Source organism: Onychostoma macrolepis, chromosome 24 (genome assembly GCF_012432095.1).
Source record: "Onychostoma macrolepis isolate SWU-2019 chromosome 24, ASM1243209v1, whole genome shotgun sequence".
Taxonomy (NCBI): Eukaryota; Metazoa; Chordata; class Actinopteri; order Cypriniformes; family Cyprinidae; genus Onychostoma; species Onychostoma macrolepis.
Genome location: NC_081178.1, coordinates 12,338,743 through 12,357,470, shown reverse-complemented (window position 1 = coordinate 12,357,470; position 18,728 = coordinate 12,338,743). Strand labels below are relative to the sequence as shown.

General features: G+C 38.8%; 1 protein-coding gene across 3 annotated transcripts in view; it reads right to left on the bottom strand.

Annotated features, from left to right (window-relative positions):
* The window catches only part of vipr1b (vasoactive intestinal peptide receptor 1b), an 81,211-nt gene that overhangs the window by 40,676 nt on the left and 21,807 nt on the right, over window positions 1-18,728 (bottom strand). For all 3 annotated transcript variants that reach the window (XR_009269066.1, XM_058765382.1, XM_058765383.1), the window contains exon 3: window positions 9,295-9,405. Coding sequence is in view for 2 of the 3 variants with exons in the window: in XM_058765382.1 (XP_058621365.1) it covers window positions 9,295-9,405 (111 nt within the window). In the remaining variant the exon portion in view is untranslated. The remainder of the gene's footprint in view (window positions 1-9,294; window positions 9,406-18,728) is intronic.

Below are 18,728 nucleotides of genomic sequence, written 5' to 3'. Positions count from 1 at the left end.
CAAGCCCTCCGCTGTTCGCAGCCCACGAAAGCCCACCACCGATCGCGGGGAAATTCCGGCCGCCGTTTGCGGCTCACGCAAGCCAGCCGCCATCCGCGGCTCCCTCTCACCATCCGCCATTCGCGGCCCACGCAAACCCGCAGCTGTTCGCGGCCCACGAAAGCCCGCCGCCGTCCAGCACCACGCTTCCAGAGCGCCCCACAGTACCTGCGCCACGAAGGCGCCCCCAAGAGTCTCTGCTGGTCCCGTCCAGCACCGCGCTTCCAGAGTGCCCCCCAGTGCCTGCGCCACTAAGGCGCCCCCTACAGTCTCCGCTGGTCTTGTCCAGAACCGCGCTTCCAGAGCGCCCCCCAGTGCCTGCGCCACGAAGGCGCCCCCTAGAGTCTCCGCTGGTCCTGTCCAGCGCCGCGCTTCCAGAGCACCCCCCAGTGCCTGCGCCACGAAGGCGCTCCCAATAGTCCGCGCTTACAGAGCGCCCCCAAGAGTCTCCGCTGGTCCCATCCAGCTCCGCGCTGCCAGAGCGCCCCCCAGTGCCTGCGCCACGAAGGCGCTCCCAAGAGTCCGCTCGCCCTGAACCCCAGCCCAAAACTACCGCTAATTTCCTCAGGAAAATTTGGGGGGGTAGTAGGGCTCCCACCCCCTCCCCCTCCCCCTCCCCCTCCCCGTTGGATGTTGCTAGGCACGGGACGCGCCTTCCGGGAGGGGGGAGTAATGTCAGTCCTGTCTTGTGTTTCCCCTCCTCTTGTGCCCATATTTGGTCTTCCTGTTCCTGTCTTTATGAGTTCATTAGTTTCCAGCCGTGTGTGATTGTTCCCCACCTGTTTCAGTTCTCCTCGTTTGATTTCGTTCTGTTTATAAGCCCTGTGTTTCCCTGTCTCCACGTTGTTTGTTAATTGTTATTCTGGTGTTCCGTGTGTCCTGCTTTCCTGTGTTCCTGCATTCCAATAAAGTCTGTGTTTTGGAAAGTTTCCTGGTCTCCGCGTTTCCCTGGCTCCAGCAGGATCGTGACATTGATTAGCATTGGACATTCTCATTATAAACCCCAAGGGGTTATGATCAGTATAGACTGTAATGGTGCTAGGACTTCCACCCAAATACACTTCAAAATGCTGAAGTGCTAACAACAAAGATAACGCTTCTTTCTCAATTGTGCTGTAATTCTGTTGGGTCTTAGAAAACTTCTTAGAGAAAAAAGATACAGGATGCTAGATTCCAGCTTTATCTTCCTGCAGCAGGACTGCCCCGGCTCCGGTAACGCTGGCATCCACCTGAAACTTGAACAGTGATGAACAATTGGGGGCAGAGAGAACAGGAGCAGTACAAAGTAGATCCTTAGCAGCGTTAAAAGCACTCATACATTCTGAAGTCCACACAAACTTCCTAGATGTACTTAGAAGGTCAGTAAGGGGTGAAACGATAGCAGCAAAGTTTCTACAGAAACCCCAATAGTATCCAGCCATTCCTAAGAAGCGCCGCAACTCACGCTTGTTAGTTGGGGTAGGAAACTCAGCAATTGCACAAACCTTAGCCTCCACTAGCCGCACTTGACCTTGCCAAGATATGTAACAACAGCCTTAGCAAATTCACACTTGGCTAGATTCAAAGTTAAAAAAGCATTGGCCAATCAGCCAAACACTACATCCAGCTTAGCCAAATGGTCCTCCCATGAGTTTGAATACACTACGGCATCGTCCAGATACACTTCACAGTCTGGTACTCTGACAATACTCTGTTCATAAATCGCTGAAAGGTGGAAGGGGCATGCACGCCAAAAGCCATGACAGATTACTGCAGGAAGTTATCAGGTGTCACGAATGCTGATATTTCTGAAGCACGAGATGTTAGAGGGACTTGCCAGTACCCTTTAAGCAGGTCTAATTGTGACATAATGTGCACTACCAACACGGTCTACACAATCTTCCATTCTCGGAAGTGGGAAGGAATCTGGCTTGGTCATTGCATTGATTTTACGATAATCAGTTCAAAATCTATAGGTGGAGTCAGATTTAGGTACCAATATACATGGGGAACTCCACGGACTTTGGCTAGGCACGGCAAGACCATGTTCAAGTACTGGACCTCATTTCTCATGACATCACATTTTTTGGGGTTTACACGATAAGGGAGTTGCTTGATTGTCTGACTGTCACCTACATCAATATCATGACATATTACTGTAGTTTGTGATGGCACATCAGTAAAAAGTTTGGGGTATTTGCTAATCAAGGTGCTCACAGCTTCAGACTGACTGGCAGGCAAGTGAGATAGATGGAACTTCAAATTACCCAGAACTGCAGAGTTCTGCAAACGTGCACACAAGGTCTGAGCATCTTTTGCCACTAACCCATCCTCCTCAGGGCAATATGGTGGTGGCACAACTACAGTAGACACAAACACTGGTTTACTAGTAGAATTGTCTTGGGACATGTTACGTGCAACATAAGCCTTCAACATATTCAAGTGACATACCCTACTCTTTCGTTTGCGGTCAGGAGTACAAATCATGTAGTTGGTATCACTGAGTTTCCTCTCAATGGTGTAAGGACCAGTGAACCTAGCCTGCAAGGCTGAGCCAGGTACAGGAAGCAGGACGAGGACGGAATCACCGGACTGGAAATTATGTACCACACTCTTACGGTCATACTGGGCTTTCATTTTAGTCTGGCAAGCTACCAGATGTGCACTAGCAATCTCACAGGCTTTGTGAAGCCACTCACGAAAATAACTAACATAGTCAAGGATAGACATTGACGAGGGACTCTGAGACAACAACTGCTCACTGAGTAGCTTAAGGGGACCTCTCACTGTATGTGCAAATACCAGTTCTGCTGGATTAAAACCCAGCGATTCCTGAACACTCTCCCTCACAGCAAACATAATCAGAGGTAAACCTTCTACCCAATCCTTACCTGTCTCAATGCAGAATTTTCGGAGCATTGACTTCAGAGTCTGATGGAATCGCTCCAAAGCGCCTTGGGATTGTGGATGGTAAGCACTGGCCAATTTACTGTATGTTTTATGTAGAACCTGGTCGAAAAGAACGCACACACATGAGTTTAACTTAAGAACATTCCACTGGAACTGATGTTCCATCATCAGCTCGTAAAAGTTACAAATGACCAACCCAACGCCCAAAGTATCTGACTAAGCTTCCTGTCTGTTCTCCTTATCATCTCATGAAGCTGGGAGGAGAACATCTGGCCATCCTTTGAAGCACAGAATCTTCAATGTTGGTCCTGACCAGTTTACCATAAATAAAGTCAAATAAACAGATAGTACAAAGCACGTGGGATCTGGACATGTTCCAGCACAGACCCTCCCTGAGTCCCCTGACTGCTTTTGACCATAATTCAATGATGGTATCAACAAGGAAAGACAGATATATGTTAACCAGACTTCAACAAACCTACAGCACAGACATCCCGGTGACCTCATAACAAAACCCCTTTTCTTCACTGCATTCCAAGAGGAGGCCGCCTCTTTTGCTCGGACAACAAAGAAACTCTAGTCACACAGAGGATCTAAAAAGGACAATTAAGAAAAGACTGCTGCTACTAAAGCAATATACTCAAGAGACAATATATATATATATATGAACGTGGTATTTTATGTTGCGTTGCTTGCTGTAGTTATTAGAACTTAGGATATTTTTAATCTTTGACTTAACCCGTTTAGTAGGTAAAATTATAGGTATTCAATATGACAAATACCCCATGTGTGGTATTGAATTAAACATTGTTTTGATTCCAATACGGTGGAAAGGATGAATGTTGACTTTTAGCATCATAAGGTATGATTATAACACTTTATAGAAATCTGCTAGGATATTTCCTCCAGGTGACATATTTATTAGCAGATAATGTATGCACGAAAAAGAAGTCGTGCTGGGTGGGGCTCCGCCCTACAGAGACAATGTGATTGGGTCAGACAGTGAATAGGATGGACTTAATTCTGTCCGATAAAACATACACCCAACTTTGCAAAGTGGAAAAAACCACTGGGTTGAACAACTGGTGAAACTGCAAGGAAACTTGGCTGAAAGTCTGGGCGTTGCCCCCCTGATCGTGCTGTGAAACATCTGGCTGATCATCGCAAAAGACTTCAACACTCTGTCCACGTCTGACCAAAGTAACTTGCAAAGCTGCTGCGTAAGAACTTCAAACTTGCTATTCGCACGCTGCCAGGAAGCCATCAAATCCAAAAGGAGGAATCCCGTGTGACGTCACGCGACAACCCATCAGCGAGAAAGTTCGGGGCTTCCCTCCAGCAACCCCTCAAGAAGTACAGCCTTCAATTCAACTTCAACTCACAGCAAGTAAAACAAACAAATCTTTAATTCGCTGAGCTGATTGAATTGAATGAATCGTTAAAAGATAACGATAACCGAGTCTTCTGCTTGTGACGTCCCAAGGTCGTTTTATTCTCAAGAAAAGAGAATAGTTTAACTTTCTTCAAACTGCTTTGATCTTGCCATAATGTGTGTATGTGTGTGTATGTGTTTCGTTTTTGTATTGTACCCTAGAATAGTAAATAAACTCTCGATTCATTTTTAATGAATAGTCTGGTGCCTTGATTTTCAAATCTTAAATTATTTGCCATAGATCGTGTTACCTGTGCTCAAAGATTTCCCAATCAATTCTGTATTATTATCAACAATAAGAAGAATTGCTAAATTATACTGTATTAATACTCGCTGGTCGAGTCGTTAATAAGGTATAAATTATACAAATTTTGATTAATATCAATTAATCAGATCAAAACCGAATTTCTACGATTTGGTTCCCTAAAGCTAAAATTTATAAATGAAGGATAAAACCCTTACATTTATACCCAACTCACTTAGCATCTGTGAAAACACTTTAGATGTAAAATTAGTGCCTTGATCCAACTGGATCACCTTTGGTGAGCCAAAGATGGAGCAGAACCTAATAAGCTCTTGTACAACCATCCTAGCTTTAAGGGTGCATGAAGGAATTGCCTCGGGATAAAGAGTCACAGCACACATAATAGTCAGAATGTACTGGTGCCCTGACTTTGACTTAGGCAAGAGCCCTAACAGTCAATGATTAACCGTTCGAATGGCTCACCAACAATTGGTATCGGAATAAGTGGGGCTGGGGGAACAATTTGATTTGGGTAACCTGCCAATTGACAAGTATGACAGGACCAAACAAATCTGGACACAGATGACTTTAAACCAGGCCAAAAGAAATATTTTGAAACACGATGAAAGGTTTTTGTCACACCTAAGTGTCCTGACAAAGCACTTTCATGAGCTAGCTGAAGGACTTGAGAACGATAATCTGATGGTAACACAATTTGGGGGCTTGTCTATCAGTTTTCATTAGCTACCTCTGATGGGTTGTAAACCGCTTTGTTGATGGACATTTGGAACTGGAAAGGGGTAAGTGTTCTTTTCTCTCATTTGCTTGGCTGTTTTTGCTCTTTTTTGATGTGGGAGGAGAAGTTGATATTGGAAATGTGGAATTTGATTTAATCTTGTTTACATTACTTCCCACTTTGGAAGTGTATAACCGTTGTCGTAAAAGAGATTTAGTTTCCATAGCAGACTTCTTTAACATTAACATTTCTAAAGAGTCGACTAAGCAGGTTATCAAAGAGGAATTACTTTGGGAGCTGGTAAAAGCTGGCATCTTAGTAGCACCAGATATGGAGGGTGTTGTTGAGGAAGAATCGGAGGGCAAGACCACTGGTTTGGATTCTATTCCCAACATGGATCCCAGAGATTCTGGTGCTGACACTTTTCTGGCAATTAAGCTGAGAGATTTAGATCTTCAGGTAAAACAAGAAGAATGTGAGGCTCAGCACATTAAGCTTTGAGTGATAGAAGCTGAACGGGAGCAGGATAGTGAGTGGCATAGACATGAACTGGAGGCTCTAAGTAGGCCTGCTCCATCACCGCGAGCTAGACTCACTCAATCACCACAAACTAGACTCTCTAATTCATCAGCGACCGTGCCAATAGTGGATTCTGTTCAGTCCCCGGATGATGGTTCCTCTGATTTACCTGCTGAATCTGAATTAGATGTCAGTAAATATATTCGTCTCGTGCCTCCATTTAGAGAAGCAGACGTAGACTCCTACTTCACAGCATTTGAACGTGTTGCTGCTAAGCTGCGGTGGCCTAAGGATATGTGGGCTCTACTTCTGCAATGCAATTTGTCCGGTAAAGCCCAAGAGGTTTCAGCTGCATTACCTATTGAACAATCTCTCGACTATGATATAGTGAAGTCTGCTCTGCTAAGAACATATGAATTGATTCCGGAAGCATATCGCCAAAAGTTCAGATCCCACGCAAAAACAACCAGACAAACGTACGTTGAATTTGCGAGAGAGAAAAAGGCACTATTTGAAAAGTGGTGTTTTTCCAGTAAAGTTAGTACTTTCAACCAGCTCCAAGAGTTAATTTTGTTAGAAGACTTTAAAGCATGTGTACCAGAGAGTGTTGTTGTTCATCTAAATGAACAGAAAGTGCAAGCGCTAACCGATGCTGCTATTATAGCGGATGAGTTTGTGTTGACGCATCGTAATGTGTTTTCTTTAACCCGTCAGACAAAAAATCTGTCTCCAGTTGTGGAGTGCTCCGTACTATTTCAGTCTGTTAGTCATACTATGAAAACAGAGATGTCTGGTGGAGCTAAGCGTAAAGCTAGTCCTAAACATGTTGGCGACAAGTGGTTCTGTTTTTACTGTCTTGATCCAAGTCACTTAATCTCAGAGTAAAAAAAAAAAAGGAAAAGAAAAGAAAAGTTCTAGTTCCAAGTAGGGCTGCACGATATTGGAAAAAACTCACATTGCGATATTTTGTATTTCTGCGATATATATTGCGATATGAAAAAAACAACAAAAAAAACTCCAGATGACTTGAAAAGCTCTATTTGGAAAAAAAATATTGTAGATGAGTAAATCAGCATAGAAAAATGAACAAATTACAAACATAGATAAATATAATAGAACAAAGATATAAAATAAATAAACAGTGCTTTATATTTTTTCCAGTAAGTCTAACAGTATTCAGGTATACTGGTTGAATAATCAAATGTAAAATAACACTGTATAAATTAAATCTAATAAATCTGTTAAAGCTACAAAAGTGATTTTTCTCTGTGTTTTGCTGTTTGATTAACATTCATGACACTGAAAGCCTTAGGAACATTAAACTGCTGTGAGCATACTATCCATTTTCTTTATCAATTTTTTACCTTCACCTAAGCCATAAGCAACTGTGTTTACAAGGATACTTGCAGAGACATGCATTTTGACAGTTTTGCGCGTATGTGTCATTTCAGGCACAAATAGACACAGAACTGAATGGAATTCAGTGTTCACATATATCTGAGTGACTCTCACCGTGTCTACAAAGGGCGCTGACAAAATACAATAGAACCCATTATAATCAGTGATGCCGTCTACACTGGATGCGGCGCGACACGGCAAATCCTTGCGAGTAAATCCCTCATTCTTTTTATGATGTACTGACACAAAGTTCAAAGGATTTGCAACGGTCGCTTTTTCGCGTCCAGTGAAGACAGTGCGTCGCGGGGTGGCGTGATGCGATAGCTGTCGCGAAAACGATCAGTATAAATATAACGGTCAGTATACTAAAAATCGCACATCCTGCGATGTGACTATCGCGGATGTGCATATCGCGATATCGATGCTGAAACGATATATCGTGCAGCCCTAGTTCCAAGCCTAAAAATGTAGCTTTAGTGTAGTCTGTACCTGAGATCAATGTTTTGGATGCTGTTGCCTATCAACTCTTTCTTTCTTCTGGTTCAGTTTCTCTCTCCCCTGACTCTGAGACATAGCCAGTTATAGGATTTTGAGGGGCACAGGAGCCATGCAGTCCTTGATCTTGAAGGAGATGCTACCTTTTTCACCTGAGTCATATACAGGTAGTGATGTGTTAATCCGTGGATGTGAGATGGGATGTGTTAATGTTCCCCTTCATATTTGGAGTCTGACCTAGTCACAGAACCAGTTACAATAGGTGTGTGCTCCCGGTTATCTGTAGAAGGCATCAGTCTTATTCTGGGGAATGAACTTGCTGGTGGTAAGGTTTTTCCTAGACCTATTGTAACACACCAACCTAGTACTGAGTTACTTGACCTGTCTACCCAATTCTCAGAAGAAGAATGATTTTCAGCACATTCATTCTGCTGTGCATTATCTTGTTCTCCTTTTTCACATATATATTTTTTAAATATTATTATTATTTATTTTATTATGCCTGTTGTTTTAACCTTTGTTTGTGTTGAATTTATTTAATGTATAAGGAAACCCAATAAAAAAAATTAATAAAAAAAAAACATAATAAATTGTGCCAGGCAAACAGTTTAATCTAAACTAGTAAAGTAGTAGTAAAGTAGTAAAAATGAATGTATTTAATATTTGTAACATGTAATAACATATTCTATGGAATTTAAAATCAAGAATTTTATCATTTTTTTAAAGATAAGAAATTAATTTTATGATCATAAGAAAACTGTAGTAACTGGTTCTTGATTATTATCTTTTTAAGATATGAATCAAAAGTTAAAGAGACAAAATTAATAAATGAATATATAAATTGTATATAAATATAAATTTTAAAAAAATAAATATAAATTTATAGAACTTTGCACTAAGAAATCCTTTGTCTAACAGGTTAATGCAAGTCTGCTGAACTTGGTATGCTGCCAGACTTTTAATGAGTTTAATTAATAGTTTCTGGTGTGATGTGGCTGAGACAGAATTATCAGATAAACAAGTGTGACCTAATGGTAGTACATACTCAATCAATGTGTCTGATTTGCCTCCTAATGAATTAGCCATTCCATCCACTCAAAGCAGCGGTTCTGCATGTAAAATGTAACCCCCAGTCTGTAGCTGTACTGCATTCTGCAAACATGTTATTAATGACATTGATGACAACATACCATTAAAATGCTGTTTGCTAGAAGGAAAAAATTGGTTTTGTTTTACTTTCTGACAATTAAGGGCTTATTTTAGAGTTTTCATTTTCCCAAGCTCATCACTTTGCCTTGAGAAGTGTTATATCAAAGAAACTACTCCAGTGAGTATGTGGGAGTTTCGGATTAGCTTCTGAACAACTTCAAGCATTGAAATGCCTCAAAACTTTTAGTTTTACAGCGATGTGACAGCCCATGACAGCCCATGACTGAGGCTGACAAAATGACAAAAGACAATCTTCACTTTTCTTCAAGAGTTACAGCTGTTGCTTAATGCCTTGAAGTTCATCAAAGGTTTTTGATGGTGATTTCAACTTACCCTCATGTTGATCAGAGAAGTGTCTGAAGTAATTTGGACAGGGAATAACCACATGTTCCCCAACTCTGGCTGATGGCCAGCAAGCAATAATATCCCACATCCCTTTGCAGCCTGGCAAAAGAATAAAGAACAATGCTTAGCATTAACCCAATATTTTATAACTCAATATAACCCTCATGTAGTACAAAAGCATAAAACATCATTAGGATTAGAGTATAACAATATCTTAAGACCACTATTAACTTCTTTTATTTTATTAATTATATATATATATATATATATATATATATAATGTATATATGTATATATACATACACAGTGGTGGCCAAAATTGTTAGAACACCTGACAGATCTGAAAATATTGACGTTTTTTGCCTCCTAACAACATGATCTCACAACATGATTTCATTTCATAAGTCGTACTGTTTATTTTGTTCATTTCATGAGTCGTACTGTTTTTATCCACTTTTAACTTTAATATTTGGCGTGTCCACCTTTTGTTGCAATTACAGCAGCACACCTCTCTGGCGTAGTGTCAATACACAGTATTTCCTGAGAACTTCTACACTAATGTTATCCCATGCCTTCTGCAACTCAAGCCAAAGGCTTTCCTTTGAATGTACAATAGATCTGTAAATAGATCTGCAATATTTTGTTTTATGGGTATTGTAATGGCCAATTCAACAAAAACAACTGAAACCTCTTAAATATGCCAAGTGTTGTAATAATTTTGGCCACCCTTGGCCTATTTAAGAGTATTTTCACCAGCTAAAAACAGTATTTTCACCAAGTTAAAAAATGGTTTTAAGTCAGTTATTTCTATCTTTTGCTGTAGCGTGTCAGTATGAAATATCAATTTACATTTCCAAACATTCATTTTGCCATTAATTGTAATAATCCAATAAGATTTTTGTTTGCACTGAGATCTGATCTAATCATCATCCAGTCTGTCTGGAATGACATGAAAAAAAACCCAGAACAAACTGAGATGTCTCCAAGACGCTTCAAGAGACCTACCTGCAAAGCTACTTGAGAAACTATGTGCAAGTGCACCTAGGGCAAAACCTGCTTTAAACGCAAAGGATGGTCACACCAAATGTTGATTTAATTTAGTTAACAGAAGTTAATTGATAAATAAAATTATTTTTGACAGCATCTTCATTTTACAGCATTTTTGCACAACTTTTAACAGTACTGTAGCTTTGCAGGTATGTTTCTTGAAGCATCTTGGAGACGTTGGCACAGTTCTTCTGGATTTAGTCTCAGTTTGTTCTGTTTCTTCATGTCACTCCAGACAGACTGGATGATGATCAGATCAGATCTCTGTGTGGAGCACTGGCTGTTGTCAGACTCCTTGTGCAAACAAAAATCTCACTGGATTATAACAGATAATGGCAAAATGAATGTTTGGAAATATAAACTTATATTTGCTACTGACACACTACAGCAAAAGATAGAAATGACTGACTTAAAACCATTTTTTAGCTGGTGAAAATACTAGTTTTCTAATAATTTTGGTCACGACTGTATGTAATGATTAATTCATGAATTTGAGCATTAAAATGAAAATTTAATGTAGCAAATAATTGAAAAAAAAACAAACAAACATAATTTTGCATTTTATATATATATATATATATATGTATATGTATGTACTTTTTTGTGATTTTCTCGTACAAAAACTGTATGTATTCCAGCATTTATTTGCTACATTAAAGTGTTATTTTCATGCATAAAAACACTGATAAATTATTATACAGAGAGATTCCTCCAATGGTCCAGCCAAACACTAATTTGACAGCACCAACTTCCTGCAGAAAAATTATACAAATGCGTCACTGGTTCATTTCCCTAGTGTTTTCATTAGTCTGAACTGTCTAAATTTAACTGGGGTTTATTTAAAAGTAACATGAGGGCTCTAAAACTCCAACTTCCCTCATCCTTCAGTTGGACACCTGTGAGCACAATAAACTGAGATATGGTATCAGCTTATTGCTTTACCCGTAATATTTTGAATATTTACGACGCTCCTCATGCCCCCAGAATGCATCTGTCTGATTCATGAGGCGAGGTGAGTTGGCTCTTGACTGTGAATGTGGGGAACTGACAGCTAGTTTATCTTATTCATCCTCTCAGAGCTACAGAGGAATGTTCCAGAGGCAAGTGGCCTGTTTAAAAATCCACCTCATTCAGACACTAGGTATATGGATGTGACGATGGGTCAGCACACAGATTGTAGACATGTAAATTCAATCATCACAGGATTGCAGTTTCAACTGAAATCAGATAAAGTCTGGCTGCTGAAAGCTCTTTATAGTTAAACACACTGACTGGGGAACTCTGAAAGGAAAATGTACTGTAGATGCCTTGACTACTAATACTAGACTAAATCCACAGTCAGTGGTTGGATAAAAAAAAACATTACAGGTCAGCTTTACAGGTTTAGTTCAACTTCAAATGCAGTTGATGAATTGGACTGTTGTAAAAATGTTGAAAGAAAAACCATTTTACAAAACAAAAAAAACTAATTTTCTTTGAGGGATAAAGGAAATGGTATTCTGTGTCTCAAATGTTTAGACTGAGTGATTGAAGCTCAGGGAAGGCATGTGATTGCATCCTGATGTTCATGAAATCAATCTTGAATGAGTTCGGCAGTGCAAATGGAGGCATTTTCACCTAAAATATGGGGAAAGGAAGAGTATTTGCACTATAGGATGTATTGGTTTGCAAATTGCCCTCCTTGACCATTATACAACCCAAAGAAGAATCATCCCACATAATGTCTTCCAAAACATGGCTGCCAATACACTATATAGCTCATCTACCAGTGTGTAACAGTTACCTACAGAAGGTTTGTGGGTTGAAGGCATCTTATTTCCCAAATATAAACTCTTTCAGGTGTAGCTCTTGCATTAGTTTACAGTACACTGTATATGTTTGCTTAGCAAATAAGTGGTTATTGAATGACACCTATACTGTATACCATAAATATCAGTTTTTAAGAGCTCACAATGTAAAACTTCTGTTGCAGTTTGGTATAATTTTTGCACCATGCTCAACATTACACCAAATTCATGCTTTTGTTACTTTCATGTTATTCGACATTCTACACGTCGAGACAGAATCCATTTCTGACTGCAATAACTACCAAAAAGTCCCAGCAGACCTTTAAAGATGTATATAGATTGTTTAAAAATTCCCTCTAGATTCATTAGCTACCAAGTTGCTTAAACCTTGAGAACCAGTCCTATCAATTAGTGCCGAAATGTTCATTGTCTAAGAAAAAAATCTATTTATTCTGTAGCTCAACTGGTGCTAGCAACAAGGTCATTGGTTTCAATGCACAACCATGAATGCACTGTAAATGACTTTGGATAAAAGTGTCTGCCAAGTGTAAAAATAGTAATGTAAACTATTGATTAAATGTTTGGGGTTAGCAAGAAAAGAATAATACTTTTATTCAGCAAGGATGGATTAAATTGATCAAAAGTGACAGTAAAGACAACTATAATGTTACAAAATAAATTAAATGTTGTTCTTTTGAATTTTCTAATCATCAAAGAATCCTGAAAAAATGTCACATTTTCCACAAAAATGTTACATTGATAATTATAAGAAATGTTTATTGAGCAGCAAGTCAGCACATTAGAATTAATTCTGTAGAAACAGGTGAAGACCAGAGTAATGATTCTGAAAATTCAGCTTTGCCATCACAGGAATAAATTACATTTTAAAATATATTCAATTGTAGTAATATTTCACAGTTTTACTGTTTTAGTTTTGATCAAATAAATGCAGCCTTGGTGAACATCAGAAACATCAGAAACTTCCTAAAAATTTAAAAGAAATGGTACTGAAGTACTATTGAGCTGCTCTGTGTTGACTTGTAAGGGTGTTTTGAGTGGTTTAGAGAGCTGTTCTTAACTTGTAGTTTACTAACATAGATGATATAGGTTTCTAGTCCAGCCACAATGGTCCATCCCAATGCAAACAGACATCTGAGATATGAAAAGCCTAGTTATATCACATCAAAAGACTAAAAAATGCAAGTAAAAAATAGTTTTTTTAACTCTCAAATCTTATCTTAAATTTGATAATAATGTATCCTCTCTTCAGACCCTACAAGGTACCGTGATCGAATTAGTAAAAGAGTACAAATATCTTGGCATTATTGTTGACGACATCCTATCTTTTAGCTCTCACCTTACTCAACTGAAGAAAAAATTTAAAATTAAGCTTGGGTTTTATTTTAGGAACAAGTTTTGTTTTTCATTCAATGTATGGAAGAAATTGGTTACTGCTACTTTTCTACCTGTGCTTGACTATGGTGATGTAGTGTATCAGTTCGCACCATCATACCTTCTATCCTCTTTAGATGATGTTTATCATGGTGCTTTAAGATTTATATCAGATTGTAAACCCTCAACTCATCATTGTATATTGTACAACAGAGTAGGTTGGTCTTCTTTGTTTATCAGAAGAAAAATGCACTGGTATTTAATTATTTATGAAGCCATTCTGGGGATGTTGCCCTCATATCTCTGCTGTCTCATAAAACAGAAAATTGTTGAGAAATACTTCCTTCACTAACAAAATTGTTATACTCTTTCTGTTCTTTTTGTTCGATCTGAATTAGGTTAAAAAGCTTTTATGTGCGCAGCTCCGACAGACTGGAATCTTCTGCAAACGAAACTGAAATTACAAAATTTGCTGTCTTTGGATCATTTTAAACCAGTTATTCGACAAATGGAAATTGACTCAACGATATGTAACTGTTTTAAGTGTTTTTAGTCTGTTTGGGTTGTAATATTTTGTGATAAAACCGATGTATAAACTAAGATGTATTATTTGGAAATTATCGTAAGAAATAAATAAACATATATTTTTATAGTTTAACAAAACTATTAAAAATGATTAACTGGTGTTTATCAATCACTAAAAACACACACATTACAACACATAATAGCCTTTATTTAATAACAATCTCCATTTATAACATTTTTCATACAGACTAAACGTACAGGAATGAAGAAAAAAAGTCACCGACATCTTGGATGGCCTGACAGTCAGTAAATTAACAGCAAATTTTCATTTTTGGGTGAACTATCCCTTTAAAGCTCCAGTTGACAAACATTACATCTGTAAAACAACTACAAAATTCAGTTTAAACCTTGCTTAGTGAAATAAGAAAAGAAAGACTAAAATAAGAAAAACTAAACAAGCTAAACAAAATGATAGCAATCAAACATTTACAAATATTACTACTGTTCACAATTACATCTTTAAAATGAGGCATCTTTAAAATAATAATTAACCTAGTTACAGTATATAAAATCAAGTCAAGTCACCTTTATTTACATAGCGCTTTATACAATACTGATTGTGTCAAAGCAACTTTACAGAGTCAAACAGGAAAATAGTTAGTCAATAATGCAAGAGGACATTAACAAGTAATTTTTCCAGTTAAAGTCAGTTCATTGGTGATTCATTGTTGACATCATCCAGTTTAGTTCTCTTCCAATAATGTCTGTGCAATCAGCCAAGTGTCCTCAAATAAGCAAGCCAAAGGCAACAGCGGCAAGGACCCAAAACTCCATCGATGATAGAAACAGAGTAGAAAACCTTGGGAGCAAACAGGCTCAGTCAGCAGGGGCAGTTCTCCTCTGGCCAGACGAAACCATCATGGATTGGTTTAATTTCTGCAGAGGTCAGATTGAGCAGAGGATTGGCTGGTTCTCGTGATCTTGTCCCGATTGCCAACGAGGTCTTCGGAGGGGATCTGTCTCTGGAGCTCATCTGGCTGAAATGGTCTCCGCTGACATTCAGGGCTGTCGAGGTCATCTCTAGGTGCTGATGCACCATCTGATCTTGATACGGGCTGGATCTGGGTGGCTACATTCACCTTGGAATAAGAATGAAACGGATTAATATTAGCGTAGATGCCACTGAGAACAGTAAAGCTCATTATAATTGTAGTAAAAACTCTAAACATTTACACACATTACCTGGAATGAAAACAATAAACTCCTAGTCTTGAAAGTACACACAGTATGTAGTTGCAGTGGAGTGGTCTGGTCACGAGCCAGTGTTTGGTGCCTTGGAAGAACTGACTGGGTTGCATCTGAAATCTTGCAATGATGACAAAGCACCAATGAAACCTTTGGCCACACCCTGATGGAGAAAGAAAAGTATATTTTAAGTTCAAAAAAATGAAATGATGCCTTTTAAATCATTTACAATGTATCAATATCAGCTGATTAAATTTGTGATGAAACATTGCAACCTTTTTTTTTTTTTTTTGGTGAAACAAATCCATTCCACAATCCATTGCACAACAGGGAGCGCTGATGTTGACTGGATTTGTTTTTATATATGTTGTACGTTTGTGTATAAATACAGTATATACGTTTTAAATAAAACATTTAGGCCTACACCTTTTTAATATACATTTTGATGAATTCAGTCTAACGTTAAGTACAAATATTTATTCAGTGCCACAATTGACTTACCTGACGCCTGAACTTGTCTTATGTCTTTTCTTCGGATATACAACTCATAAAACACTTTCTAAATGTCCACTCAAAAAAAATAATGTTGCATGATTTTCTCGGTAAATTTAGTCTAAAAAATAGCATTTATTTAGTGCAACTTACCTGAGGTGTGAACTTGAAGGCGCTGTTTCACCCGCGAAGTCACTCAGGCGCGTGCACGTGCAGAATGATCTCAGTGTTGGCTGGATTTGTTTTTATTAGTTTAGTCAACATTTAGCATTCTGAAAGTTGACTGGATTTGAAAATAACCATTCATTTAATGTTTTTAAAATATATTTGTGCAGACTTAATATAATATGTCTTCTCAACTAAGCCTAAGCAATAAAATTAGTTCAACTTAAATATTTCTGCCCTTCCAACATTTTGTTAATTGGATTTTTTACAGTGTGGACACTTCAGGGCTTTCATTTCGAACAGTTGCTTGAAATGCTTGTGGACACAACAGATCCTTTCATTCATCCCACTCTCTATCCAGGATGGGGGTCTGACTTTTACAGCTGCCTTCCACTTCAAAAAAATTGTCTTTCATGCCTGATTGCCAGTTCACCTCGTCAACCTGAAGAATGAGTCAGTGGAGAATAACCTACTTCATACCTCAAAGGAGCTTCCGCATAATTGTTATCTATATGTGTGGTGCAGTGGTCCCTTGACCCTTTGCTGAAAATCCAAAATAATCAGCTAGGCTGATGAATCAGTATTTTGTCAGAACGCTTGCGGTCTCATCAGCATGTGCATGATACATCTCATTGATGAGGATGATGGTAATCAGCCTTTGAAAACAGGGATTTTTTTTTTACATTTTCATATTCAAACCACTGGTTGGATGAAGTATTAGCATTTTGTTTTTATTAATATATTTATTTATTTTTCATAATATATATATATATATATGTGTGTGTGTGTGTGTGTGTGTGTGTGTGTGTGTGTGTGACCCTGGACCACAAAATCAGTCTTAAGTCGCTGGGGTATATTTGTAACAATAGCCAAAAATACATTGTATGGGTCAAAATTATTGATTTTTCTTTTGTCAAAAATCATTAGGATATTAAGTAAAGATCATGTTCCATGAAGATATTTTGTAAATTTCTTACTGTAAATATATCAAAACTTCATTTTTGATTTGTAATATGCATTGCTAAGAACTTCATTTAGACAACTTTAAAGGCGATTTTCTCAATATTTAGATTTTTTTGCACCCTCAGATTCCTGATTTTCAAATAGTTGCATCTCAGCCAAATATTGTCCTATCATACATCAATGGAAAGCTTTCAGCAGATGTATAAATCTCAATTTCGAAAAACTGACACTTAAGACTGGTTTTGTGGTCCAGGGTCATATATATATATGTGTGTGTGTTGCAACATGATCTCACAGAATTCCGTGTAATGTTCACGGACTTAATTAACCTCCGAATCTGTGGTGGCATCACGGAATCGCCGAAAATTCCGTGATGGGCTCACAGAAAAAAATGCGTGATGGGCTCACAGAAGTGATACCAATGTAAGTCAGTGACAGGCATCAGCCGTGCTCCACGCATGGATCCACTGGTTCAACACTTTTAATATGCCGACGCGATAATTTATCGTCATCATTATTGTTCAGAACTGGGTAGGTTTAGGGTAGGGGTGGGTCAGGTACTCCAGTGAAAGTATAACTGCATCGGAGTCACTCTTTTTACGTGGTCCGATGCAGCGCTGGTGTTGAACCAGTGAATCCGTGCATGGACCACGGCTGATGCCTTCTGTGAGCCCATCACGGAATTTTCGGCGATTCCGTGATGCCACCACAGATTCGGAAGTTAATTAAGTCCGTGAACATTACACGGAATTCTGTGAGATCAGGTTGATATATATATATACAGGTGCATTTCAATAAATTAGAATGTCATGGAAAAGTTCATTTATTTCAGTAATTCAACTCAAATTGTGAAACTCGTGTATTAAATAAATTCAATGCACACAGATTGAAGTAGTTTAAGTCTTTGGTTCTTATAATTGTGATGATTCTGGCTCAGATTTAACAAAAACCCACCAATTCACTATCTCAACAAATTAGAATACTTCATAAGACCAATAAAAAATTTTTTTTTAGTGAATTGTTGGCCTTCTGGAAAGTATGTTCATTTACTGTATGTACTCAATACTTGGTAGGGGCTCCTTTTGCTTTAATTACTGCCTCAATTCGGCGTGGTATGGAGGTGATCAGTTTGTGGCACTGCTGAGGTGGTATGGAAGCCCAGGTTGCTTTGATAGCAGCCTTCAGGTCATTTGCATTGTTGGGTCTGGTGTCTCTCATCTTCCTCTTGACAATACCCCATAGATTCTCTATGGGGTTTAGGTCTGGTGAGTTTGCTGGCCAATCAAGCGCAGTAACACCATGGTCATTGAACCAGCTTTTGGTACCTTTGGCAGTGTGGGCAGGTGCCAAATCCTGCTGGAAAATGAAATCAGCATCTCCATAAAGCTTGTCAACAGAAGGAAGCATGAAGTGCTCTAAAATTTCCTGGTAGATGGCTGTGTTGACTGTGGACTTCAGAAAACACAGTGGACCAACACCAGCAGATGACATAGCAGCCCAAATCATCACTGACTGTGGAAACTTCACACTGGACTTGAAGCAACATGGATTCTGTGCCTCTCCACTCTTCCTCCAGACTCTGGGACCTTGATTTCCAAATGAAATGCAAAATTTACTTTCATCTGAAAAGAGGACTTTGGACCACTGAGTAACAGTCCAGTTCTTTTTCTCCACAGCCCAGGTAAGACGCTTCTGACGTTGTCTCTGGTTCAGAAGTGGCTTAGTAGCCCTTTTCCTGAAGACGTCTGAGCGTGGTGACTCTTGATGCACTGACTCCAGCTTCAGTCCACTCCCTGTGAAGCTTTC